Below are 27732 nucleotides of genomic sequence, written 5' to 3'. Positions count from 1 at the left end.
CAAAGCGTGGAGCTGTTTGGGAGGAGACATCCGCCTCCTACAGCCATCACGGGATGGGATGCAGGATGGAGGGGGGGCTGTGACCCAGCCCAGGAGCAGCTGAGCTCTGTTGGCTGCTGCCAGCAGGCCCGCAGAGCATTTCTTCTCATCCTGGTGTAGAATGAAAGGAAAGATAAACAGAGCTGGGAGGGACAGAAAACATCCCTCAAGCAGCCTGGGAAAGTCAGGCAGCAGCTCTGAGGGGAGAACACCAAGCGGCAGGGCCCAGCTCTGGGTGAAAGGCTGCATACATAGCCCCCACCCTAGAAACTCCCTCAAGCAAATTCACCACCCACAGTTCCACTCTCCCATTCCCCTCACCCACCAGCACGTTTTACCAGCCCGGTATGAATTTAATCATAACATATATACATGTGCTGCAACAATTATTGTGATAGCTTCGTACAGACTTATCCACAAAACCTTACAGAGAGCTCTGAACAGGACAGGCTGCATAAAACCCTTCTCTGTCAGCTTTTCTCTGAAGAGAAGGTTCCCAAGAAACAGCCCAGAAACAAAGTGTAATTCAAAAGAATGACACCGTGGGGCTGTTCTCACCCTGTGCTGAAGGCAGGTATCACAGCCCACACTGACATGCTTATGTAGGTTGCACCATCAGCTGGAAGCCTTCACCAGCTGCAGCTCTGTGGTTAACAAGTGGCAAGCAACTGCCACACTTACTGCCAGGTGGGTCTGCAAAGCAGCTGCGAGCTTGTCAAAATGGGAAACTCCACATTTTGGGGGAATTCTCCTTGCTTTGCTGCCTTTCACCACCACAGAGATAAGAGCTGTGCAGCCAGCAGCGTGGCTTCGGGGCTCATCAGCGATGCCAAATTAATGGCATCTCTTTCAGAAGCACGAAGCTGCCAGGACAGCAGTGAGACAGCACAAATTCTTTCAATCTCATTCAATTAAAAGCTACAGCAACTCTTTTCTAGAATAAATATCATCGTCTTTGTAGAACTGAAACTCAATTTTGCTTCCTTACACCTACGTCCCTGAAAAAAAGAGATGTATGTGCAGACACAGAGATCTCCTCCATCCAGAAGTTGTCCATGGCTCAGGGTTGGTCGGGACACCAGGAGAATCTACCAGCTTCTGAAGAAATGGAGTCAGAGTTCACTTATTTGGTTTGATTTTTTGGCATTCTTAGCAACGGTGACATTAAGACATCCCAAACCACCTCGGATTGAGAAAGGAGAGCGACTTTATTTACATAAAGTCATCGGAATCGTTGCCATCCTGTGGGAAGAAAGACACATTAGGATCATTGCAAAGTGGAAAATGGTGAAATGGTGTATTCAGCAGGATTTCACCATTGCCATTTATTCTGGCTTCCTGCCATCCCAGTAAAAACATCCTAGAGCAGCTCTGGAACGGGAGCAGAACCAAGAGAAGCTCTGCATTGTGAAATATCCGCTGCTCTTTGCTGTCCCTGAAGCTGCAGCTCATCTGCTGTGATCCGAGAGGAACCAGAGATGGGGCTTTCAGAAGCAGCCTCATGGGTCATCCCATTTCATGACCCAGCAGAAGGAAAGCAGCCTGGCACTAAGCAGGGCTCAGAAGCTGAGAGGAGGAGACCCCTGGTGCTGCATTTCCATCACTCCTCTCCCTAGCAGTGCGTCAGGAGGCACTCACATTTCAACACTTAATTCTCAGAGGGGATGTGCATGCTGGCCAAGAGGAAAATGAAGAGCTCATGAAAACCACAAGCTCCTTTAACAGTTTACAAAAGGCACATTTTCAACTGAGGGTCACTGAGACGAGGTCCAAGATCTTCTTGCCCAAGACTTCACCAAGGGGAAGCTGTACACAAGCCAGACCTCAGGCAAAGCACAGACACACCCAGTGCACGTCAGGACCTCTTCTCAACTTCAGCCCCAAGCCCTCCTGTGACCCACCTCCTCATTTCCCCCCTGTGCTCCTCCCAGTTGTTTACTTCTCTGTAAGAAAATCACTTCAAGCTTCCTCTCTGCCCCTCAGAACCTATACTCATCCCTGCCTGAACTATCATCCTTCATACATTGTGCATTTTCTGCTTCCCTTGAAAAAGCAAGATGGCAGCTGAAAGTAATCTCTGCTACCTTCAGGATGACCCTTCTGCTCCCAGGCAAGGACAGTCAAAGCCTGGAGCCCCACTTATAGCTTTCCCTGCTCCTTCACTCAGGTGGAAATGGACTGAGAAGGCTCTGTACACATCACCAGCAGCACAAACTCCACATGGGAGACATCCAAGCATTAGGGCCTTCTCTGAAAGCCAAGGAAAGTGGCAGTGTCCTTCAATGAGAAGGGGCAAAGGGAGATGTGCACTGTCATGTAGGAGTCACTAAAACCAGACTGCAATGCAGAGCTGGACTGTCACAATCCTGCATTGAATTTCAGCTGCCTCTGAATAGTATCTGTGGGCATCACTCAGCTCTCACCTGATTGGAGGACATATTCTCGGCCTTCATTAACGATGAGTAACTCCTGAAAGGGAAATGACATCATCTTACAAGATATGTTTTCAAAAGCCACCAACACAGAGGCATTTTGATAAAATAGGATCAAGTACCAAAAAAACCAATTCCTTTCTGAACTCAGGGTTATCCCAAGGAGGTTGTGGATGTCCCATCTCTGGAGGCACTCAAGGCCAGGCTGGATGTGGTTCTAGGCAGCCTGGTCTGGTAGTTGGCAACTCTGCACATAGCAGGGGCTTGAAACTAGATGAGCATTGTGGTTCTTTTCAATCCATGCCATTCTTTGATTCTGTGATCTAGTTTCCAGTTATCTTACACTCTTTAGCTATTTAAAACAACTGAAGAAAGCACAGGTGCTAGGCAGACTCATCTCAACAGCCTCTACAGCTTTGTTCAGAAGCTACCAGCTAGACAGCACCAGGAGGCAGAAAATCCTTCATTCTGGGAGATGAAGGGGCAGCTCTGGAGCAAGGCTTATCAGGAAGGCAGAGCCTTTCCTCAACAGCACAGATGTGCCTCCTGGTGCTGATGTTGTTTTTCCAAAGCTCTCATTATGATCTTTACACATGTTGAGTCCTTGAGTTTTTCAAATTCCAGTCTCACTATCATTCACATATAAATACAACTTGCTACAATAAAGTATCTTGTGCTTTAAAGTAGGCCTTTGGCCAGCTGGCACGTCCAGGTCTGTATGGGGCAGGCAGGAGGGAGGAATGAGCTCCCCCATGCTGCTGCAGGTTTGGTAGCTGGATGACAGAAAGGTCAATATGACATTTTAAAGCACCGTTCCTCTTTTGGTGTTCAAAGGAGCATGCAATTGCCTACAGAGGAAAACTGAGGAATCACACGTTTCATTAACAACGGTGGTGCAACAGGAAGCTGAAGAACTCTGCCTGTAGCTCAGTGCTCTCCAAGACTCACACAAAGCTGAAAGCTGGAACCCAATAGATTGCTCCCATCCCATAGAGACAAGTGGCTCACCCAATTTCTCCCAAGTCAGGGACAGATTTCAAAAGACACCGTCCTTTCTTTTCACAATGGTTTAACATCCAGGTTTATTTTAGGAAAAAAAGGGGGAAATGCATTTATTGTAAAGACAAAGGGAATCATTGGGCCATGCAGACATCTATGCAAGAGCAGGTCAGCTGAACACTGAGTAATGCTGCGCCAACCATTACACAGAAATTGCTGACCCATAACTCTCCCCTAGTGCTGATGAAAACCACAGAAGCTCAACATTGGCACTGCAATTTACGACTTACCTAAGTTCTTCCAGCTCTTTCTTCTTCTTCATCTCTTCCTTTTCCTTCCGCTTCATCTCCTGGATTTGGGCTTTCTTCTCATTCCTCTCCTCTCTGTCACGGGCCTCCTTTTCAGCAGCCAGGTCTGGGAAACGTTCCACTTTTGTCTTCTCTAATCGGTTCAGTATCTCATTCACCTTCTTCTCCACCGTCAGCATTTTCACCTTTGGAGTGCAAAGAACTATGATCCTTATAAAAAAATACTTTTATTTTGGCACTTTGTCTATGGAAAGAAAATGCCCTATTTCTACTTTACAAGTGGCTGAATCCTACAAAAAAACAGATGCGAAGGGAAATCACAGCCACCTTGTCCTATTCAATGTGTTGTGTAACAGCACTAGAAGGCCCACAGCTAACAAGCACAAGCACTGCTGAGTCCATAAGCGTGTCTAATTTGTTTTCTTGGCATATGCCTTAACAAAGAAGCCAAAAGAAAAACAAAACCAAAAAAACCTGTCTCTGCTGATTCCTGAGGAGGTGTCAGCAGGTCTCCACCAACCGTTTGGGGAAGGGAAACTCACATGTTGCTAATTCTGTAGTTTTCAGTGTTTTCTGCATTTCCTGCCCTGGTATGGACCTGTTTTAGTCAAACAACTGCATCTCTAGAGAGTTTTCTATCCCAGCAGCCAAGCTGCATACCCACAGTTCATGCTTAACATCACCTGGGAACACAGCTCAGAGCTGGGAACAGCTCAGTGTGCTGGACTGACCCCACAGCAAAGCTAAGAAGCTCTGCCTTATAACAGGTTTAACAAATTCAGAGTAGCACTGTGGTGAAACATTGTCCAAAGCAGAGACAGCAAAGTCATCACAGCAATGGAGGTCTCAGAGATGCCCCTGAGCCCTCCACTGCACCGCAAGCTCATCTGGGCCCTTCCAGCCATCTGATCACATTGGTGTTTGTAAGCTGATCCAAACTGACTGCTCGTACAGAGATGATTGCAGTGCAGATAAATTCAAGCTAATAGAACAGACATGTGATAGCATTCAGGTTTAGCAGAGACCAATCAGCTACACTGCACTGCTTTTTGCAAACATCCCATACAGGCTACACTCTGCCACAGGGTAACATCGAGCATGCATTCCCAGCTGATGGCAAGGTAAGCCTAAACATGCCCCAAGGATCTCTCTCAAGCTTCAGGAATTAGATGATTCCCTTCCTTTAGGGTAAATGCTGAAGATAACCCATCCAGCTGCTAACTGGAAATGTGATGGTCTGTCACCAGGTGACTCTTGCTGGCTTGCAGCAAACACTTACATCCTTCTGCCTATGAAACCCAATCTGCCCCACATCCATGTCTGCAGTCTTCTTCAGGTTGGTCCATGGTGTGTACACCACGTTGACGTTGTTCATCTTGCAACCTGGGGAGCAGAGGAGAAAGGATGGAAGCATTTCTATTCTCTCCCAGCTGAAAGACTTCTGTGCAAATGCAAACTCCGACAGTTATTCTTGTCACCAGCATTACTAACGAGGCAAGAAAGAAGAAAAAGGAGAACTCCTTCCAGTGTTACAGTGAAACAAAAACCACCACAACATCAATTTCTGCAGTAACACGAGCGCTGCAAGCAGTGCTAACCAACTCCAGATGGAAGCTGTCTTTGCCAGAAGAGCGACTGCTATGGAAGGGGGCCCCAAGGTGGTGTGAGGGAAGAGCCTGCAAGGACTCTCTGGCTCAGGCAGCAGCATGGAGGCACAAACAGGAATTTCAGAGATTTAAAACTCCTCCTTCTGAAAGCCTAACAAGCAGCCTCGGCAGCTGTAAGTGACATCTGCTTCCCATAAGACCAGCAGGCACTGACTTAACAGAGAACAGAGCAGCAGCTTTCACAGATGCCTTGTTCACACACATGCTCGTGTGGAGCAGAAACACCCACAACAAACACCTTGCTCCCACCCCCAATGGGAAGCAGACCCACCTTGGATGCTGTTAGCCTTCACCAGGTGGGCACAGTCTATCAGAACTTCTTTAGGAATGTCATCCACTGTCTGCCCCTGTGACAGAGCACACAACATCAGCCGTGCAAGTGAGAAGGGGCTGGAGGGACTGAGGAGCACACAAAAGAGCACACCACAGCCAGGAGCAGGACACGATGCCCTGCAAACACTCCCAACACCTCCTCCTCTTGACATTTTACCAGATCTTTCACAGCATTTGTAAGGAGAGAAACAAGTGATGTGCACTCTGGTTTTCTCCTTCAGACACATACCCAATGCCAGGTCAGAAACCATTTGTTCTGCTGGGCCACATGAAGCTTCCCTCTAATTCCACCATTATTTGGTGATGGAAGCTGTAATTCAGCTTCCTCACAGAGATGGATATTTGCAGAAGGCTGCGGGGTGACCTCATTGCAGCCTTTCAGTACCTAAAGGGAGCCTACAAACAGCAGGGGAATCAACTCTTTGAAAGGGTAGATAACTGCAGGACAAGGGGAAATGGTTTGAAGTTAAGGAAGAGAAGATTCAGGTTGGATGTCAGGGGGAAGTTCTTTACTAGGAGAGTGGTGAGGTGCTGGAACAGCTGCCCAGAGAGGCTGTGGATGCCCCGTCCATCCCTAGAGGTGCTCAAGGCCAGGTTGGATGGGGCCCTGGGCAGCCTGGGCTGATATTAAATGGGGAGATTGGTGGCCCTGCCTGTGGCAGGGGAGTTGGAGCTTCACGATCCTTGAGGTCCCTTCCAACCCAGACCATTCTGTGATTCTGCACCCTTAAGGAGCCTGTGAACTTCAGTGTTCATGTGAGTTCAGCTGGTCTCACCCACAGGGCCCACTGCAGGCTGGGACTGCATAGTAGTATACAGGTGAATGCCATTTAGGGCTTTTTTAAGGACACATCACAGGTTTACCTTGTGCAACCGAAGATACACATGTGCAGAAGAGAGCTTATCCACATGAAACCTACAGAATAAATAAAAAAAAAAATAAAAATCACACGTTTAGCAGGAGGTAAGAGATGGCAGTCATCTGTTCTGAAAAAAGATTACCTCCTAACTATTGATAGAGCAGCTTCTCCGTGGACAAGTCTACAAAAATGTTCAGGATGCACGTGTGCAAACAAGATGGATTCATTTGAGTGCTTTTATCACAGCCACATATTTTTCTCTTAATTGAAGGGTTAGTGCCCCCCTTTAGATCCTGAGAGAGCCCCAGCTCTTTCAGTCTGTCCATCTCATACGTGAGATGTTCCTTGCCCCGGATAACTTTTGTGGCCCTCCTCTGGACACACTCCAACAGATCCGTGTCTCTCCTGACCACACATGTGATGCTGCTACACCAACGTGTTACTCAATCAAAGCAAAATCTTTTTTGCCACTTAGTTTACTGCTGACAACGTACAGAGCTTGTCGGCTACCGTGCTGTCAGTACAGGGGTCAGGCACAAGCAGGGGTCTGAATCAGCCAGCAGAGACGCCACCCACTGCTGCTGCCAGGATTGGGAACTCCCCTGATTTTGCTTTTCTTTTCTGATGAGATCTTGTGAGCCAAAACCAACCCATGTGAGATGGAGTGCTTCCTCTCGCCAGCCTGACCGCAGCCCTGTGGGTGTGCTGAAAGCTGACGCAGCTTTTAGTTGAGAGGAATAAAAATGTCAAAAGTCTCCTGCTCACAGACTCAAACTCCACGGCTGCTGTACAGGATAGGACAGCAGAAATCCACAGTGTACACAGGGGCGACACTAAGCACGTGCAGAGGAAAAGATACTTGGGAAGAAGATAACATTCTGTAGGTACAGCATTCACTGTGGCTCAGGAAGCTTCTGGCTGCATTCCCCAAACCCCCAGAAACCCCACCCCAGGAGTCAATGGACAAAGCAGGGGAGATGTAGGAAAATGAATTCAAAACAGCATCTGAGCATCTGCACCTGGAGCTGCTAAAATCCATCTCCACCTCGGGAATGCATTTAAACTGCTCAGTGGTTTGGGAGAAAGCGGACTTTGCAGTGCCTGTGGCAGCACGAGGGCTGGGATTTGGATTGCAGCAGCACCAAGAGAGGCAGTGTGCTTTATGAAGGTGTGCACAGAGCTGCAGGACTTACCAGATATCTTCAGGCCAGCCATACTTTATTAGATCTTCATCTGCAAGAAGAAAAATGGCAATGAGCAAAGCACAGGACCTCATCACCAACAAATCACACTGCTTGCAGAGACCTGATCAGAGCAGAAATCAATCTCTATTGATCAGTCAGAGCAGGGGATCAAGCAGAAGCAGAGAGGGTTTAGTACTGCACCCAGCTGCATGCAGCTATGCCAGGAATCAGTATGCTAAGAACACACAGTGTGGGTGAGAGGTGAGACTGAGGATCCCCAATTTCCATCTCTTCCTCTCCTTCTGTCACACGTGGACAGTTTTACGTGAAAATTTGTTTCTCCAAATATCAGCCTAAAAAGAAGACTTTCAGGCAGAGAGACAGCCAAGCACTTTGCATGTTGTGCACTGTGGCTTCACATTGCCTCCTGATGTGGAAACAGGAGATGCAGCAGAAGCAGAACCTTCACCTTGAGGGGAAGGACAGACACAGGGAGCCTCTGGGCTACCAATGTTCAGTGGGGAGAGGAAAAATATACAGGAAGCAGGGAAGGGGGAGGCTGACTTGAAGGAAGTCATCAGACACGATCTGAAAAGGCCGTCTCGGCTTATTTTTTTCAGCTAGTTTGGTTTTCAGTTGTTTTGAAGCCAGTCATTGCATCTAAAGTTTACCCATCCAAGCTAAAAGCAGCACAGTGGATTTCAGAGGAGTAACTCAGAATGATTTGCACGGTTTCAAGTACACCAAATTAACAAATGAAGAGACATCCTTTCAAAATAACCTTGGGCACCCACAGGCCTAACCCCAGGCAAGCTGCCCCATCCATCAGCATACATACTTTCAGCATACTTACTTTCATACTTGTCTTTTCCCATGTAAATGGTGTAAACGGTCGGAACAACTGAGGAAGAGAAAGAGGAAAATAAATCAAAAGGGCTTTGGACAAACCGTGCAAGGACTGAGCCATGCATTGGCTCTGGCTAAAGAAATTACACTGAGAATTGTTTCATGCATCCCATTTCCCTCCTGCAGGCTGCAGGACTGTTTTGCAGCTCCTCCAGACCTCATCATATACACTTCAGAGATCTTTGGGGGCTCTTTCCAGCAGTTTCCATTGAAGATTATCCAGCATAGAACAGCTGTCGGGCAAAACACCCTCAGCACCCATGTGGTTTGGATTATCCAATTACACAGATACAATCTGTCCAATTAAGCACACAGGCTCTGAACCAGGAATGCCAACGCTGTGTTTACAGTCTGCTGTTAACTCTCTGTGTGGTCAAGCAAAACAAACTCACTTCCTCAAAGCAGCAGCACAATGCTCACCTCCCTGGGGGAGCTGAGAGGATTAAGATCTGCCAGACAACTGAAAGCTAGCCAAACACCAGCCAGGGACTCGTTTGTCCTATCTGCATCCCTTCAGGGCACTTTGAGCAATGTTGTTCTCTTCTTCAGGGCTCATTCCATAATGCAGGAAAGGCATTTCCAGTTCTGGCAAACCTGGATCGACAGCCAGCACAGCAGAGAGATGGAGGCTGCAGTAAGAGGGTGCCACAGCCAAGGAAGTCCTGCTGCAGCCTGCTTAAAAAATGCTCTGGTATTGTACAGGCAGCAGGAAAATCCCAATGCCATGGTGACAGAAACCTATCTACCAGTGTCACAGTTCTAGCTTCTGCACTGAAATTTGGCTTCCACCAATAAGGACCTACTTCAACATCAAGGACTGCTGAGAGCAGACTGTCAGCTTCATGCCACTGCAATGCTTTTCAAAGGAAACCTATTGCTATTTAAGTAACGTTTGGTTACTTAATGTTTGGTAATAAGGCAACAGGAAATAGAATCATTTCATATATTTGCATTTCCATACTGGTGAGAGTTAAAGATTGAAAAAAAATCTACCTTGAACACACAGGAAGAGGAGTGCAGAGAATGAGAGATCATCATGAACACAGACACTGCACAGAAACATAAAATTATATGCTCAGATATGAAGTGATTTCATGAAAATGAAGCCCATGCTGAAAAGAGTGGGAGAGCACTACCTTAACCTTAGCAGGTCAATGCTTTCAGCCCATATCATTTAGAAACACAGAATCAATTGAATTGGAAGCGACCTTTAAAGGACATTTCATCCAACCCTTCTGCAATGAAATGGGGCATCTACAGCTCAGTAGGGTGCTTAGAGCCCTGTCCAGCATGACCACGAGTGTCCTCAAGAATGAGGCATCCACCTCTGAGCAATCCATTTCAGTGCTTCACTACCTTTACTGTAAGAAAAAAACAAAAAACAACCAACAACAAAACATTTTCCTTATATCCAGGCTATATCTCCCCTCTTTTAGTAGAAATTATTTCCCCCTGTCCTATCACAACAGACCCTGCCAAAGAGTTTGCCTCCTTCCTTCTTACAGCTCTCCTTTAGATACTGACAGGCCTCACTCAGGTCATCCCACAGCCTTCTCCAGGCTGCACAACCCCAGCTCTCTCAGCCTGTCCTCATAGGAGAGCTGTTCCATCCCTGGGATTGTTCTTGTGGCCCTCCTCTGGATGCACTCCAACAGCTCCATGTCTCTCCTGTACTGAGGACTCCCAGCACTCCAGGTGAGGTCACACAGCACAGAGTAGAAGGGCAGGATCACCTCCCTGATCCTGCTGGCCACGCTGCTTTTGGTGTAGTTGGCTTTCTGAGCTGCGAAGGCAATTAAACTCAGTGTATACATCAATAATAGTGCAACACAGCTTAAACAAACTACAGTGGCATTCTCACTGTGTCCTCTTCTATGACTAAAACACATCAGAAATCTTCTAAACTCAATACAGGAGATGGTTTACACCATCAGCAGGTTTAACTGTGCTGCACTACGGCAGCTCTGCCACTCCCAGTGCCACCCAAAGCTGCTGTGCCCTCTGCCCATTAAACCATGTCCCCAAGTGCCACATCCCCATGGTTCTGGAACACCTCCAGGGATGGTGACTCCACCACCTCCCTGGGCAGCTGTGCCACTGCATCTCCACTCTTTCTGAGCAGATTTTTTTCCCCATATCTAACCTGAACCTCTCCAGGTTACACCTGGGGCTACAATCTCTTGCCCTACTAATGGGATCCTGGAAGCAGATTGATGGGAGGGCTGTTGGCAGCACTGCTGAGCATTGCCTGAGGGAAATGGCATTCCTGAGCTTCTCTAGAAGGAAGTTCATCTCCAGAACTGAGGCAGATAATGCTATAAGAACAGAATCACAGAATCACCAAAGTTGAAAAAGACCTTCAAGATCATCCAGTCCAACCATCCACCTATCACCAACAGTTCTCACTAAACCATATTCCTCAACACAAAATCCAGATGCTCCTTGAACACCTTCAGGGTCGGTGACTCCACCACCTCCCTGGGCAGCCCATTCCAGTGGCTGACCACTCTTTCAGAAAAGTAATATTTCCTAACGTCCAGCCTAAATCTCTCCTGGAGCAGCTTGAAGCCATTCCCTCTAGTTCTATCACCAGTTACACAAGAGAAGAGGCCAATCCCCAGCTCACTACAACCTTCAGGTAGTTATACAGAGCAATAATGTCTCCCCTGAGCCTCTTCTTCTCCAGACTGAACAATCCCAGCTCCTTCAGCCGCTCCTCATAAGGCCTGTGCTCCAGACCCCTCACCAGCTTTGTCGCCCTTCTTTGAACCCACTTCAGGGCCTCAACGTCTTGCTTGCAGCGAGGGGCCAAAAAGTGGACACAGTACTCGAGGTGTGGACTCACCAGAGCTGAGTACAAGGGGACAATCACTCCCCTGTTTCTGCTGGCAACACAATTGCTGATGCAAGCCAGGATGCCATTGGCCTTCCTCGGCACACCGCTGGCTCACGTGCAGCCGAGCATCAATCAATACCCCCAGGTCCATTTCCTCTACACACTCTTCCAGCCACTCTGCCCCAAGCCTGTAAACTTATAGGGATGCAGTAAAAACCACACATGGACAACACATTGTGGTTATACATTGCTGAAAGGATCCGGGGCACACGCAAAAAATGAACCTTTTAGTGCTTAAAAAAAAAACAAAAAAAACCATTTCAGTACTTAGGAGGGGAAACTTCGGTCAGATATGAGGAAGAAACACCACACGCTGAGGCCTCCATGGGGAACACCACAGTGAAGAAGGCCGAGGAGCCCCACTGCCGTGCAGGGAACGCGCCGTTCCCACAGTGACCCGCAAGGAGAGGCCTGAAACCACCCCTCCCAGCGCGGACTCACCGCTGGAGGTGAAGTAGAACACCATAGCGGCGGCGCGGCCCACCCCGACCCGCCCGGGCTTCTCACGGTACCGCTGCCCGCTCCTGGCTAGAGACCGGAAGGGAGCAGTGCGCATGCGCACCAAGAGCCGCGCATGCGTTAAACGTAATAAACATGAGCCGAGTCTCCCGGATGTGAAAGGAGGGGCCGTTATACACATGCGTAGACGCTCAACACGTGATTGGGCGAGATTATTGGCATACGCTGGTCGCCGCAGCAGTGCCGGCACGTCGCTTCGCGCATAGGCAGGTCTTTCCCGCGGCTCTGTACGAAGTGTGCGTTCGCGGAGCGTTTTCTCTCTGTCTGAGGAGAGGACTCGGAGCTCGAACCGGAGCGTTTTGTTTTGCTTTATATTTCCTGAGCGTGTGGACCTCTGTGAGGACTGCAGCCTCACGGAGGGCTCTCACAGCGTGGTCCTGTAGCTCTCGCTAGTTAAGTCCTTGTAAATTTCACTAGATTGAGCGCCTCAGTCGAACTCCGAGTTGTGAGCTTTGTAACAGGGCAAAGATCTTCCCAAGCCTCGAAGTCTCAGCGTGCATTGCGAACTACAGCTCCCAGCGTGCCTCGCGCTCCGCCCCTCCCCATAGGCAGCTCTGTTCTCGCGAGGCACGCTGGGAGTTGGAGTTTCCGCCAGGGGGTGGGGACAACCATCTGACTGGTTGAAATGTGAGTGGCGGGCCGTAGTCAGACCAATGGCCCTGCGAGGTGTGCTGAGCGGCAAGGCTCTCGGCCAATGCGAAGTGGATGGGCGGCCTGGCGGGTGAACGCGCGCGGGTTGGAACGCGCGGGACCGTTGGTGGCCGTGATGGAGGCGGCGCTGAGGTGAGGGGGAGTGCGGCCGGGGGTGTGCGGGGCCTGCGGGGTCTGGAGTCGTCCTGGGAGGGTCTGAGGGTCTGTTCCCGTCTTTCTTATCGCCCCCATTTTGGTATTGGAAGGCTTTGGTTAGGACTCGAAGCAGAAATGTTCTCTGTGTCGTTGTTTACTCTCAGTTAAAACATTATTCCGATCCCTACCCTGTCTGAAAACTGCTTCCATTAATTGTTGTTGCCAGCTCCCAACTTCTCTTCCTTAATTAACCGAAAGCTGTAAGTAAAATCGATTTCACCTGACTCAATGCCTTCCTGCAGGTGCTCGGCTGATAACATGGAAGCTGTGAGCTCACAGAAGAAGAGTCAGAACCCCGCTCAGACGTACGTTAACTGCTTACAAACCTCTTTTTTTTTAAATGTTGTCCTGAACATAAATTCATAGAATCATAGCATGGTTAAGTTGGAAGGACCTTACCCTGCTGCAATGGGCTGGGTGCCCCACATCAGCTTGGGCTGCCCAGGGCCCATCTGTGGTCTTGGGCACCCATAGCTCTGGGCAGCAATACCAGGGTATCACAGCCATCTGAATAAAGAATTTCCTCTTTATATCTAATCTGAATTAGTTTAAGGCCATTCCCCTTTGTCCTATTGATAATGGACTGTGCAAAACATCAATCCTCCTCCTGCTTATAAGCTCCCTTCAGCTATTGGAAGGCCTCAGCGAGGTCTCCCCAGAGACATTCTCTTGTCCAAGCTGAACAAGCCCAACTCCATCAACCTGTCTTTATAGAAGAGGTGTTCCAGCCCTTTGATCATCTTCATGGCCCACCTCTCAACCTAATCCAACAGCTCTGCATCCTTCCAGTGCAGGCCTGGGCACAGTATTCCAGCTGCGGTTTCACAAGGGTGGAATAGAGGTGGACAGTCACCTTCCTCTCTCTGCTGGCACCCCTCTGTTAATGCAGCTCAGGCCTGCCAGGCTGCAGGAGCATACTGCTGGCTCATGTCCTGCTTTTCATCCGTCAGAACCACCAAGTCCTTCTCCTCAAGACTGCTCTCAGTGAGTTCTCTGTCTGTAGATGAAAAAAACATGGAGGTGCAGGTGGATGGCAGCTGGCCATGAGCCAGCACTGTGCCCTAGCAACTCAGAAAGCTGACTGTATCCTGGACTGCACCAAAAGCAGCGTGGCCAGCAGGATCAGGGAGGTGATCCTGCCCCTCTACTCTGTGCTGTGTGACCTCACCTGGAGTGCTGGGAGTCCTCAGTACAGGAGAGACATGGAGCTGTTGGAGTGCATCCAGAGGAGGGCCACAAGAACAATCCCAGGGATGGAACAGCTCTCCTATGAGGACAGGCTGAGAGAGCTGGGGTTGTGCAGCCTGGAGAAGGCTGTGGGATGACCTGAGTGAGGCCTGTCAGTATCTAAAGGAGAGCTGTAAGAAGGAAGGAGGCAAACTCTTTGGCAGGGTCTGTTGTGATAGGACAGGGGGAAATAATTTCAAATTAAAAGAGAGGACATATAGCCTGGGTATAAGGAAAATGTGTTTTTTTTTCTTACAGTAAGAGTAGTGAAACACTGAAATGGATTGCCCAGAGAGGTGGTGGCTGCCCTGTCCTCCCTGCAGACAGCCAAGGTCAGGCTGTATGGGACTGTGAGCACCTGATGGATCTGTAGCTGTTCCTGTTCACTGCAGGGGAGTTGGACCAGATGGTTTTTAAAGGTTCCTTCCAACTCAACAATTCTATGATGTATCTGGGGGTTGCCCCAACTCAAGTACAGCATCTTATATTTCAAATTCTTGAAAATTTTATCGTGAAGTGGAAATAAGTATTAAGGTAGTTTTGAAATGCACTGGAATTAGTCAATATTTATGACTTAACAGCATTTTATATTGTACTGAGAGCTTTCAACTGATATATAGGGAACCTGAAACTGATCTTCCATCTAAAGCACAATCAGTGCAGAATTAGAAACATGAAAAAAGTGTCACAGTAAGCTGATGCTTTGCAGAGCCACGTTGGTGGTTGCATTGCTATGTTCTAGAGCTATTATTTCTTTTTAATAAGTGTGTCTTATTTTGGAAGTCACCTCTGTCAAACGTGTGACATTCACACACAACCCTAATGAGGTCCCAAAATTAATGGAAACCTACAAAAAATGATTGCTTAGGAATCTAAGAAATAAAACTCTGACGTTGACATTTATTTGTGATAGAGTTTCAGTCTTTTCCAGTTTGTAAAGACTTAAAAGTGTGCAAATGATCATAGAAGCACGAGCTGTCCTGAGCTGGCTGGCAGTGCTGGACCTGCTGCACCCCAGGGGCACTTTTATTCCCCCAGGAGTTCCTTTCTTACACATATCTTACAGGTATATCTTTTCCCACTAATGTAGTCACTGGCCATGGACACAAAGCTGAGCTTTACATCCCACAGAACAGGCTGTTCCTCTCCCTTTGTAACTTTGTCACAGCAGAACAGGTTTCTCTCATGCTCCTTTTGTCCTTCACCCACAAAAATATTTCAGGGAGGAGACCAGGGTGAAGTTTTTCTTCTGAATTGGACGGACAAATTCCTGAGATAGTGAGATTTTTTTCCTCAGTAAATATTTACAGCAGGCAAATATGTTACAGCTGAATGTGTCCTTTGTGTAAAGTGAATCCCCTTTGGGCCCTGAGTGCAGCGCTGACAGAGTTTTAGGCTCTGAAATACATCGGTGTGAGAATTCAGTGCATGCCTTTCAGAACCTGGTGTGAAATACTGTGGGATTTTTGCTTCCCCCCACTGAAAGCAGAAAACAAAATGGCTGTTGACAGCCTTGGGTCTGTGTTTGTTAAAGGGCATATTACTGGTGCAGGCAACTAGGCTGAGTGAACTTGGAGCGTTACTTAAGCACAAGAATAACTGAAAAGCTGTCAATATGTGACATTTTACTTTGTTGTTGTTTTCATAGTGCCTTTGAGACTCCTGTGAAAAGAAAGGATCCGGGTTTTGCTGAAAGCCTCAAGAAATCGAGAGCTCGTTGGTTTTCTTCTCAGATCAAATGGTCACCTGGCTCCAGCGATGAGGAAAGTGGAGCTGTCTCTGTGAAGCCAGCACCACTGAGGAGGTTGGATGTGTCCCCACTGCAGGCTGCCAGCATCCCCACTGCTGCACGCAGGGAGTTTTCCTCCCAGTTATCCCCTAAGCCTGCTGCCTCGTACCAGCCCATCGTGCCTGTGCTGTCTTTTTATAGCAAGGAAAAGCAATACCTTACTATTCTAGAGAGGAAACAGCTGAGTGAGAACGGAGCTTCTGGGGAGAGGGGCAGTTGTAAGAGTCCCCTGGCTGCCAGCAGGACTGAGAAAGTTAATGTGAATGTCAGGAACACGAGTTCGAAGCCAGCCAGGCCTGCAGCTGGTTCCAAGCATGGCAAAACTGCCCCCAAAGTCCTTAAGAAGCTGAAAGCAGATGTACCCCCTAAAAAACCTAGTGTGGGGAAAGAGAATACTCCTTGTTTAATTAAGAAGAAGATGGATTCACCCTTCAGAGTTCTCAGCATGACAGTGAAACCAGCTCTGAGGCTTCAGTTGGGAGCAGCATTCTTTTCTGCCAGCAAGAAGTCACACTCGAAGAAACCACCCTTAGACCTTAAGCCACTCCAGAGCCCCCCCAGGTCTCATTCTGCTGATGCCAGCAAAAGCCTCGAGGCAGACACTGCACAAAGAAGTACTTCTGTGCCTCAGAAGAGAGAAAACAACAACAAAGAGAACTTTCCACGTTGCGTAAATCAAGAGAGAAATACCACACAGGAAGGAAAGGTGTCTCTGCAGCAAAGTGCAGGCAGCACTGTTGTTGCTTCTCATCCTTCTGAGACTGCAGAGTGCAGCCATGCAGGGAGCACGGTGAGTAGAGGTGTCAGCAGGGTTCAGGTGACATGCACTGAGTTTGCTGGGTCTCACACATGCTCCGGTTACTCAGCCCAGGTGTTTATTCAGATTTGACTTAAAGAGAACCTCTGCAGGTTTGTTTGTATTTTATGAAGGCTTAAAACAGTGGTAAAACCCCAGTTTGTTGTCATCCCTGTGTGCTGCAGTGAAATACCTGGTTAGGATGGCTGAGGGGAAAGCTGCCTGTGAGTGTTTGTGCTGACAACAATCTGAGTCATCATCATAGAATCATAGAATGGCCTGGGTTGAAAAGGACCACAATGCTCATCCAGTTCCAACCCCCTGCTATGTGCAGGTCACCAACCAGCAGACCAGGCTGCCCAGAGCCACATCCAGCCTGGCCTTGAATGCCTCCAGGGATGGGGCATCCACAACCTCCTTGGGCAACCTGTTCCAGTGCCTCACCACCCTCTGGCTGAAAAACTTCCTTCAAATATCCAACCTAAACCTCCTCTGTCTCGGTTTCAAACCATTCCCCCTTGTTATTTCTGTGTTTGTGTGTGGTGAGGAGCAAAGCTGACAAAGAACTGCATAGGTGTTAGGTGGGAAAGCTAAGGGTAGCAGTGGAATGCAGTAAATATAAAATCAGAACAGGGTCACAGACTTCCATTACACTTAATGTCACATCTGTGTTGCTGCATTCTGGCATCTAAGATGTGTGGAAGTGGGAACAGCTGCTGGGGTTCTACTGCAGTGTTTAATAGCAGGCACTGGAAGGAAGCAGTGAACAAGAAGGAAGCTGTTTTTATAGGCCTGATGTGTTTAATTGAAGCAGTGCATGATTATAAAGAACAGTTTATTGCCTGCTTTGTTCACCTGCACTGTATTAGTGTGTCTCTCACACACCAATCTTAATTGTCAATATGCTTTTACTAGCCAGCACTACTAAAACACAAACGTTAGCTTGCACAATCCAATCTTGCACACACAGTAAATATGTAACTTTTTAAAGCATTTCACTCTGCTGTGATTGCATTTTTTTTGCATGGGTGAGCTGTTTCTCAGGGGTTAATCAGAAGTACGTAGCATCGGAAAAAGAAACTTGGTGACTTTGTTACTGCAAAATGAGCACAGGCAGAGTTTGGGCCTTGATCTGGTTTCACATTGTGCAGTCTGGTGACCCTGAGGAGATGGGAAATAACATAATCATGTTATGACAAGGGCAGAGTTGGAGGCAACAGTTGGTTTGGCAGACTTTAATAGAATGCTTGCAGGAGGCTTCCAAAAACTGTTAAGACACATAGATATAAGCAGAAAGTGAAGCTGAGTCCCAGGCGTGCTAAGCTGACGATACAAACAAGAAAATAAAGCACAAAAAAATGCAGTGATGAGTGAATCAAACTGTATACAACATCAATTAATGCTGTTTGGGAAGGGAGCCTGGATTGTGTGTGGTTCTGTAACTGCTATCTGAGAGCTGGGGAGTTTTTGCCCTAAAAAATTGTCTTAATTTACAGGGTGGTGGTGAGATTAGTTCTTCCACAACATGCGAGTCAGATGATTGCATTCCTTCCAGCCAATCTCCACACGAAGGGAGTAAGAAGGGTAAGTTGAATCCTATACATCTTGGTCTTCTCATGCAGTCCATGTGCACAGTACATAGGAAATGCATTTGGGAGATGCTTCTGGTTTGAAGGAGGTGGTAACTCAAGTGTTTCATAGGCAGCTGCTGCCCAGAGAGTGGATACCTCTTACTTCTTTTGCCCCTGCTTATTGTTAAGTGGAGCAGTTTTCCTTTTATCCTTACTTCAGACTATTTTTTTCCAACCCTTTTTAATGCAAGAACGCTTTTTAATTTCAATTCTTACACATGCCTGTCTGCTAGCTAAATATCCACAAGGCTGTATGCACGAAGTTTATGTCTCATGGTGACCTAGGAAACTCCCCTCTGCACTTCTTTTAGCAGTGAATTACTGCCAATAGTGGTTTGAATGTGATTTAACTGAGTGTTCTTTTTCTGAAATGTGCAATTTGGAGTGTCCTTTATGTCTTAATGATGCTAATGAGCTGCTCACAAGTAGTTCTTTCCTAGTTTGTCACCTGGATTTCACATTTCCTCACCAAGTAGCAGGCACTACCAAGTCTTCCTCTTGCTCTTATTGAATGCTTTCTTGGCCCTCTAAAATCTCACATTTCTAACAAGTTTGGGGCTTTGTATCATTTATTGGAGCCTTCCTTTCCTCTTCTGATAATAACAAGAGTCATTTTATTGTGTCCTGTTCCTAGAAACATGTTTGTCTTCTCAGTGTGTTCTTTGGAGGCTGTCAGTGCCACTTTTCTGCCTGTGCACTTCCTCGTGTTTCTGTAATTGCTGAGGAGTCTCCATCCTTTAGCAAATGCAGTTAAAATCATGAAAGCAGAAAACAGTTGAGCACTTGAATTATTTATGCTTGATGGAAAACACTCCTAAGCAATAATTCACTTAGACTTACTGTGATCTATGCTGCATTATCCTAAAACTTGCAGATTGTGTGCTGTAACCTATGGTAAGACTTCCCAACTTCTTCTGTTTCCATGTATCAACGTGTTCTGTGACTAAAAAATGGCTCTAAGCCACTATAATGTCACTTATCTTTTCCAGCATCTTCGAATGCCCTTGTCTACCCCATATTCAGTGGGCCCCCTACCAGCAAGAAGAGGTATGTTCATCTTTGCTGTCTATCAGGAGTGTCATGTTGACAGAATAATTGTTAAAATATGCATATAATCATTCTAAAAGCCCAAGTTCAGCCTTCTATCTTGGTGCAGTGCAACAGGAGAAATAATCCTCGTTGGCACCTGCTTCGCTCAGGTGCTTGTGGCTGATAAGCTGTCCTGTAGCAGCACTCAAACTTCTGAACTTTTGATCCAGGTGCAAAAGACAAGACAGAAGTTGTAACAGAAATGGGTGAGAGTTAATTAACAGAAGCATCTGCTTCTCTTCTCCTTTCCCACCTGAGTGGATCTTTCAGAATTGCACTTGGCTGTGTTTCACGTTTAGTGGGATGTGAATAGAGCACGAGCATGTGAGGTTTGCTTTTGGATTCTGTAAAATGCATGATCTCTTTGCTAAATGACTTCCAGCCTCCATGCTTCTCTCTGTACTGCTAAGGTGTGATTGTGCTGATGTTTGTGCTTCTGATGAGCTTATTTCCTTAATTAATTTCTGCCCTACTCTGAAACTTCCAATGGAAAAAGATTTCTTTTCCCATGCAAGAAAAGCTGCCGTTTCCCCTCCCACACTGAATCAACTCCTTGATACGTTTTGTTAACAATCAAAACATTCTGAGCCTAGTTTATTGTGGACATTAACGCACACGCAACCCCCAACACTTGAAATCATTTCAGATTGAGCCAAAACAAACCTTCCAAAACTTGTTGAGCTATGGTAGTCCTTTGCCACAGAGGAGTGTTGAAAGCGAGATCTGATTGCAATATTTGCTTTGCTTCCTCATGTGGCTTTTCACATACCTTCCATGGTGCAAGTGGAACCCTGGAATATGTGCAAAGCCTGGTGTTTGTGATTAACTGCACATCAGCCTCGGATCTGCTGTTGTCTCTTGGGAAGCTGATGAACACAAGCTTTTCCTATGTGAAGTTTCTGCTTTGGAAGTTCTCCTTAGTAGCTGAATCTATAAAATGGTTTGGTGTATCTGTGAGCTCCATGTTCACTGCATGACACTAAGAGTTTCCCACTTTGAGATTGCTTAAGAAATGCCATGCTGTGGGAAGTCTGAAGGAAAACTGTGCAGTTAATAACAAGTTGCAGTGGGTCTCAGCTAAAGTTTCTCCATCTAGATCAAAACCCATAGGTAATTGGAGATCAATCTTTTTTTCTCCTTGAGAGGGAAGCGTTGCTGATGCTGTGTGTGATTCGTAGTCAGCTTTCTTCAGCACAGGAATACCTGAAGCTGTGTAAAATAATCTCAGATGATGATGCCACTCCTGCTGAGATGGCAGAATAGGACCCTCGTCCTTGCTTTGTGTCACAGTGTGCCCAAATCCAGCTTGGATCAGGTATCCTGAGCTGCACACACTGAGCCCTCACACCAGGGCTCACTGAGTTGTGCATTGAGACATGAGTTCCCTCTGCCAGCTGCACTTTTAATCACGGTCATTTGGGGCTGCATCCCTTCTGCTCATCACCCCGAGCCCTGCTGGGGATGTTACAAACCCACCAAGCTCCACAGGGCAGCCTGGTGCTCTCCACTCACATCTTTGGCGTGGAGTTTCTGTGTCCTATGTGTGATTCAGCATTGTTCTGCTGCTGGAGGAGTGCTGAGTTCACCGTGTTCACCATCCAAGGGCTTTGTGACAGTGCTCAGCTGCTGCAGCCCTCTGCCAGGACTGTGGGTTTGGTGTGCTCTGCCCCACAGAAGGAGGTACGGTTTTGGAGGCTTGGAGTGTGGCAATGAACTCTTCCTTCACAGCTGCAGTAAGGAGGGCTTCTCTTCAAGCATGTTTTTAAAAGCATGATTACAGCCATAAGTTTATGTATTAGCTTAACAGGAGTATATCAAAGGGATTCTTTAGGGGATGTTTTATTCCTTTGGATCCTGGACTTGGAGGTGAGGTTTCCAGCACTGAGCAGCTTGCTGAGTCTGTGTGGGACTGCCTAGTCCAAGGAAGCTGTGGTTTGAGGCTGGAGCATGTATTTCTTCATCTCCAGTTCCCATGCTTCATGGACCTGGCCCTGTCCCCTTTGGCTGGGACTGCTGAGTTCCAGCTAGTGGCAGTGTCCCAGTATCCTGGAGATAGGATGGTTGTGGAAGTGAGAGAGTGCTTAATCGTGAGCTTGGTAGCTGTGCAGTTCCTGTTCTGCCTTGAGCCCTACTCACTCTCCAGAAAGCAGCTGGTATCACAGCTGTCAACAACCTTTGCTGTATCACAGTTTTGGGGTGCTCTGTTATAAAAGTCACAACCTTGCCCTGGGTGTCTGATGTGTGAAGCTAACCTTTGTGTGAGTGACCAACTGACATCTTTCTGAAATGATTTTCAGGGCGCTGGATGAACTGAGTTCTCCATTTGGATCCAGTCCACCTGCAAAAATGCCACACGGTGTGCAGAAAAGCAAGAAAGCAAGAGAACTCTGCAAGCAGTCCAACAATCAGATGATCATTGTAAGGATGCTGGGTCGTTGGGGTGGCTCTTGGCACACTGACAAGGAAATAAGACATGTCTTGAGGCTAAGCAATAAGCAGATTTCCTTCCACGTAAGCCTCAAACAAACCACACTGTGACTACTATAACAGCAAATGGCAGTCAAGGCAGCATGGAAATGTATAAGCAGGGGCTGTGAACGCAGAGCTGTGAAGCACATCTGCCTTCCTGCTGCTGCTGCACTTCTGGGTGAAGCTCTGATCTGATCTGAACTGATCTGATTGCTGGGTGGTTACACAGAGGAGAGAAACCCAGATGAGAGCAGCAGTATGAAGACAGCTGCAGCATTTACCCTGCACTCGTTCTGAGTGTGGCTGACATGTGGGCCACAAGCTCCAGCCTAACCCATGTACACCTCTTCTTGGGGCCATGATGGAGAGGGGGTGGATAGCAGGTGCTGAGGGATAAGGGCATGCCCACACTGAGAGGACACAGGGAAGGGCAAACAGCCTGTGCAGGAAAATAGAACAAGTTCTAAACACATGGGCCTTCATTTCATATCACCACTTAGATATCAACCTGCTGCTCATAGAATCCTAGAATGGCCTGGGTTGAAAAGGACCTCAAAGATTGATACTAGTTGATTGATCATCTAATTGAAACTAGATGTTCATTATAGTCCTTTTCAACCTTGGCCATTCTATGATTCTATGATCCAGTTCCAACCCCCTGCTGTGTGCAGGTCACCAACCAGCAGACCAGGCTGCCCAGAGCCACATCCAGCCTGGCCTTGAATGCCTCTGGGGATGGGGCATCCACAGCCTCCTTGGGCAACCTGTTCCAGTGCCTCACCACCCTCTGGGTGAAAAACTTCCTCCTAATATTTAGCCTAAATCTCCCTTGTCTCAGTTTAAAACCATTCCCCCTTGTCCTATCAACATCTTCCCTTGTAAACAGCTGTTCCCCCTCCTGTTTATATGCTCCCTTCAGGTACTGAAAGCTGTTGCACAGCTGACATGCAGTTCCTTCTCCCTGTCTTCTGACAGAGCTATGAATTTTTATTTTATTTTATTTTAGGTGACTGGCAAAAAAGGGCTGTATGGTTTTCCTTTGCTTTTGTGGTGTTCTTGTACATTGTTTGCTCAGCATGTCGCTGACCCATCTGTTTCAAGACTTGTTCCAAATAATGCATTCTTTGTGTAACAACTTTATGCTATGTAGTCTTGAATATTCTACAAATAAGCAAAAGCTTGTGCTCCTCCTCATAAATCCAAATGTAATCAAAATATTTTAATCTTTGATTATTGTTGCTATACAAATTCTTAACCTCATTCCTTTAAACTAAACGTGGTTTTGACCTTCAGAGCACGTGTCATTCATGCTTAACCAACTCTGTTTCTCACTAGGATGCCGGACAGAAGCATTTTGGTACTGTTGCCTGCAAGTCATGTGGCATGATCTACACAGCTGCCAGCCCTGAGGACGAAGCCCAGCACATCCAGTACCACGAGAGATTCCTCGAGTGCCTCAGATACGTGGTAAGGCCTCTGCTGCATTCACATCTCTGAAGGACACAGGAGAATCCTACATTGTTGGAAAGGAGCTTAAAGATCATTTAGTTCCAACCCCTGCTTGCCCCTTACAGCCCAGGCCGACCAGGGCCCACCCATGGCCTTGTGCATCCCCAGGAATGGGGCACCCACAGCTCTTTGGACAGCTGTGCCTGGGCCTCACTGCATTCTGAGTAAAGAGGAAGCAGCACATATCATCCAGGTATTAAGTTGAGACAGCTGCAGGCTGTTTTGTCAGCCAGAAGGGAGGTTAAAGTGTAAGTAGTGCGCAGTGCCAGCAACTGTGTTCGTCAGTTTGATGAATGTGATTTGACTTTATTCCTGAAAGCTGAGGTGGTTCAAATTACAGCTACATCTGCCAGAGTCTTCACTGAATCACTTCCTCTCTTGCTAAACCACTGACTTGTTTTTTTTTCTCCCCCTCTCTGTGGCAGTGTTGGAAGAAAGAACGGGTTGTGGCAGAGTTCTGGGATGGGAAAATCGTATTGATTCTTCCAGATGACCCAAAATATGCAGTCAAGAAGGTACATGTTTGTTTATTTTGGGGGTTGTATTGTAGATTAGTTTTTTCATGGCTCAGATCCCTGAATGCCTCAATTCACACAGTCATACATCGCTTGGAATGCAGAAAGCCTACAGGAGGGCAGAGCAGGGTCACTGTATCACATAATGGCTGCTTTGGAAGGGACCTTACAGGCTGGGTGCCCCCAGTAGCTCAAGGTGTGCAGAGCCCATCTGTGGCCTTGGGCACCTCTAGGGATGGGGCACCCACAGCTTTCATGGGTCGTGGCAGCTTGCATTTCTACAGTGCAGGTTGCTGTGATCGCTCATCCTGACCCTCCATGCTGAAGGTCTTGTTCTTAAATGTTCATTACAATGTGTTGGAGGATTCAGGTGACAGGTGGGTGTGCTCTGAGGGAGATACAGAGATGAGAATGCTAGCGAGAGCCTGTTCTTTTTCATGTCTTCTTAATAAAACAAAACAAAACAATCCTGCCAGACCAGCTGCGTGTACAGTGAGAGCCACTGGTGTCAGGTAAAGCTGCAAAGTGCTTCAGGGCTGCTTCATGAAGCCTGACCTTGTGTAAGCATGGGATTACTTGGGGGAAATGAGTTTCATAGAATCATAGAATGGCCTGGGTTGAAAAAAGACCACAATGATCATCTGGTTTCAAGCCCCCTGCTACGTGCAGGGTCACCAACCAGCAGACCGGGCTGCCCAGAGCCACATCCAGCCTGGCATCGAATGCCTCCAGGGACGGGGCATCCACAACCTCCTTTCATTCATTCAGGTTCATGCTGAGCTGAAGAATGCTGGTACCTAATGCACCCCTCATTTTGTTTCAGGCAGAAGACGTGCGGGAGATCGTAGATAATGAACTGGGCTTCAAGCAAGTTGCCTTGAGTTGCCCAGCCAAGACTAAAACCTACTTGTTTGTGTCCAACGAGAAGATGATCGTTGGGTGCCTGGTGGCTGAATCAATCAAACAGGTGTGTGTTAATTGTGTGAGGAGAGGGGGAAACTACAGGCTGGTAAGTGGGGCTCTTGGTGTGTTTTGCAAGTGTTAACCTTTCACAGGAGGGGGAAGGGTAAAATTAAAAAAAAGAGGAAGAGTAAAATTAAGGAAAAGCTTGTGTTTTTGTCACATTGTGATGTTACTAAAAGCAGTTGGGTTTGCACAGCAGGTGTTTGAGCAAGCTTGCACATGTTTTAGGAGCTGGTCTGCCCTGCAAAATCATAGAATGGCTTGGGTTGAGAAAGACCACAGTGATCATCTAGTCTCAACCCCCCTGCTATGTGCAGGGTCGCCAATCAGCAGTCCAGGCTGCCAGTAAAAGGAAGTTAAGCTGGGTATTACTTGGTGGCTCTGCATCCCTGAGGGGAACAGCTGAACGCACCTGCTTGTCTCTGCAGGCTTTCCGGGTGCTGTCTGAGCCCAGCACTACTCAGAGCCCTGGGCAGGATGCCCTGCAGCAGCACCGGGCGTGGCGCTGCTCCACGGCGCCGGAGCCTGCAGTGTGTGGTGTCAGCAGGATCTGGGTGTTTGGCCCCGCACGCAGGAGGGGCATCGCACGGCGCCTGGTGGACGTGGTCAGGTATGGAGCTGAGGCAGGGTGGGAACCGGGAGAGGGAGGAAGGGATTGCAGAGAATCGACAAGAATCTTTGTCCTGTGGTTAATTTGGCCCTGAGGAGGCTGAGAAGAGGCCTCGTGGCGGCCTGAAGCTTCCTCCAGTGATAGGATCTGAAGGAATGGCATGGAGCTGAATCAGGGGAGGGTGAGGTGGGGGTTAGGGAAAGGTTCTGCCCCAGAGAGCAGTGGGCACAGCCCCAGTTTTGGAGCTCAGGGTGTGTTGGGACACCACTTTCAGCCATAGGGTTTGGGTGTGGAGCCAGGGGTTGGACTCGGTGATCCTTGGGAGTCCCTTCCAACTCAAGGTATTCTGTGGTTCATTCGTGTGTATGGACACATCTGCAATCCCATCTTCATGGTGGAGGGCTACTAAGTGGACAGGTACTCTGTTTGTGTAGTACTTACATGATGTGTATCTGAAATCTCGAAGGTGAGCCAAGATGTTATGGCTGAGTATAACTGGAACACACAGCTACGAGGACTGGAATTTCCAAGGGAAACTGCTTGTTAGGAAAGAGTATTTTTTGTGTTATTTTACTGGATAAATTGGGCCTAAACACCAAGTGTTTTCCAGGCAGGAAATTCTGAACTTTTCAAGTGTGTTTGGCTCAGGAGAAACTTGAAGGAAAAAAAAAATAATAAAGTAAAAGAACAACAAGCAAGCATCCCCTCAATCTGTTCCTAGGGACTGCCTCCAGGCTGAGCTTGGTCTATGAGCCTGTAGTAATATGTAAGCATTAATATGTAATATATACTCACTGAATACATAATATAAATGTGCACAGGAAGTATATGCATACATCTGCCTGTATTTATACATATATATAAATATATCAACCTACTCCATTATAGTTTGAGTTCAGTGTTCTGAAAATCCATCGCTCGGTGCTCAGTTCTCACTCCCTCTGTTGGCAGTGTTGCCCTGAGCCAAGGGGACCTCAGTGGCCTGTATTCAGTATTACGTTCTCCTTATTACAAGTCTTAAATTCCTGGTTCCTAATTAAACCACGCTCCAGGAGGGCAAAGTGGCATCGGAACTGTCCTCTGCTGCTTGAAAGCAGAGCTTCATAAGGGGGTCTGCCTCCCTATTTTGGTTCTGTATCAGCTTCCTGCAGAGAGGGGCTGGGGGTGACGCTCCCCTGGGTCACAGCGTGGCTGACAGCTCTCTTCTCCCCCAGGAGCACATTCATGTATGGCAGCTACCTGAGCACTGAGGAAATTGCCTTCTCTGACCCCACACCAGATGGCAAACAGTTTGCAACCGAATACTGCCAAACACCCACCTTCCTCGTCTACAACTTTGTTTATGGCAACTGACTGGACTTGATTACCACTAGCTGTGAGTAGTTCAAATCATTTACAATGACTGTGTTGCTTTTAAAGTAACACTTTAATGTTAGGGCCTGGTGAACTCTGGCTTCCTGCTGAGCACTCCTTTTTCCTGCACTTGTGGGAAGGCCACACCTTCTGTACACTGGTGGTGGATGCTGTGAACGCAAGGAAGCTTGCTTGGATTGCAGATAATTTTCTCTCTAAATCTAAGTTTTATTACAAATAACTTTATTTCTTTAAGAGTTTGAATTAATATAAAGCTGATTGTTTCTCCCCCTGGCTGTGGGGGTGTTTGAACTCTCCATGCGTGTACTGGGGAACACCAGGCAGCATCCTGGGGGGTGTGGGGGGTTTGATGTGCACTGTTGTGAGAAAGCTGCTTGGAACTACCTGCTGAATGTGCAGGAGCTGAATGTAAAGGGCTGGGGCAGAGGCAGTGGTGGGAAGCTGTCCCTAAATTTGTGCATACAGAAGTGTGACGTGTTACAATGAGAACATGGGGCAGGATTTCCCTCAGCCTCCAGTGCACAAGGTCTGGAACCTTTGAAGTGTTGTGCTGCAGAGTTTGCTTGTTCAATAAACTGTTCAAAATGCTGCTGCTTGAGCTCGTTTCTGTGCACAGAGGGGTATGGAAACAAAACTCTCCTAGTTACAGTTTGGAGGAGGAGGTAGCAGTAGCTTCAAACTGCCAAGAGCTGCACGTAGGAGCAGGACCAGCTGTGGCACAGCTGCCACCTCCAGTTAGGTGCAGGCATTTCCTAAACATGTAATGTGTTG

The 27732-nt window shown here is 47.5% G+C and overlaps 2 protein-coding genes across 4 annotated transcripts; one reads left to right on the top strand and one right to left on the bottom strand.

Moving 5' to 3' along the window:
- Window positions 1-371: 371 nt before the first annotated feature.
- CCDC25 (coiled-coil domain containing 25) lies at window positions 372-12182 on the bottom strand. Of its 2 annotated transcripts, XM_003204568.3 has the most exons (9): window positions 12066-12181; window positions 8676-8723; window positions 7832-7871; window positions 6643-6694; window positions 5717-5792; window positions 5058-5161; window positions 3761-3963; window positions 2463-2508; window positions 372-1281 (listed from the first exon to the last, which is right to left on the bottom strand). In XM_003204568.3, exons 1-9 carry the CDS (start codon window positions 12178-12180, stop codon window positions 1252-1254), a joined length of 714 nt encoding a protein of 237 aa, XP_003204616.2. In that variant the 5' UTR covers window position 12181; the 3' UTR covers window positions 372-1251. The 2 variants fall into 2 exon arrangements, with proteins under 2 accessions (XP_003204616.2, XP_019468904.2); XM_019613359.2 differs by lacking the exons at window positions 372-1281; window positions 2463-2508 and having other exon boundaries at window positions 3811-3988; window positions 12066-12182.
- A 532-nt stretch (window positions 12183-12714) lies between these two features.
- ESCO2 (establishment of sister chromatid cohesion N-acetyltransferase 2) lies at window positions 12715-27550 on the top strand. Of its 2 annotated transcripts, XM_003204577.4 has the most exons (12): window positions 12715-12926; window positions 13232-13294; window positions 15865-16795; window positions 18298-18385; window positions 19422-19479; window positions 19692-19727; window positions 21819-21939; window positions 23326-23457; window positions 23925-24014; window positions 24838-24981; window positions 25406-25587; window positions 26802-27550. In XM_003204577.4, exons 1-12 carry the CDS (start codon window positions 12838-12840, stop codon window positions 26938-26940), a joined length of 2073 nt encoding a protein of 690 aa, XP_003204625.1. In that variant the 5' UTR covers window positions 12715-12837; the 3' UTR covers window positions 26941-27550. The 2 variants fall into 2 exon arrangements, with proteins under 2 accessions (XP_003204625.1, XP_010706354.1); XM_010708052.3 differs by lacking the exon at window positions 19692-19727 and having other exon boundaries at window positions 12720-12926.
- Window positions 27551-27732: the final 182 nt, after the last annotated feature.

The sequence above is a fragment of the Meleagris gallopavo genome, chromosome 2 (assembly GCF_000146605.3).
Source record: "Meleagris gallopavo isolate NT-WF06-2002-E0010 breed Aviagen turkey brand Nicholas breeding stock chromosome 2, Turkey_5.1, whole genome shotgun sequence".
NCBI classification, from domain to species: domain Eukaryota; kingdom Metazoa; phylum Chordata; class Aves; order Galliformes; family Phasianidae; genus Meleagris; species Meleagris gallopavo.
The sequence above is the reverse complement of the archived record's forward strand: the minus strand, read 5'-3'. Positions and strand labels throughout refer to the sequence as shown.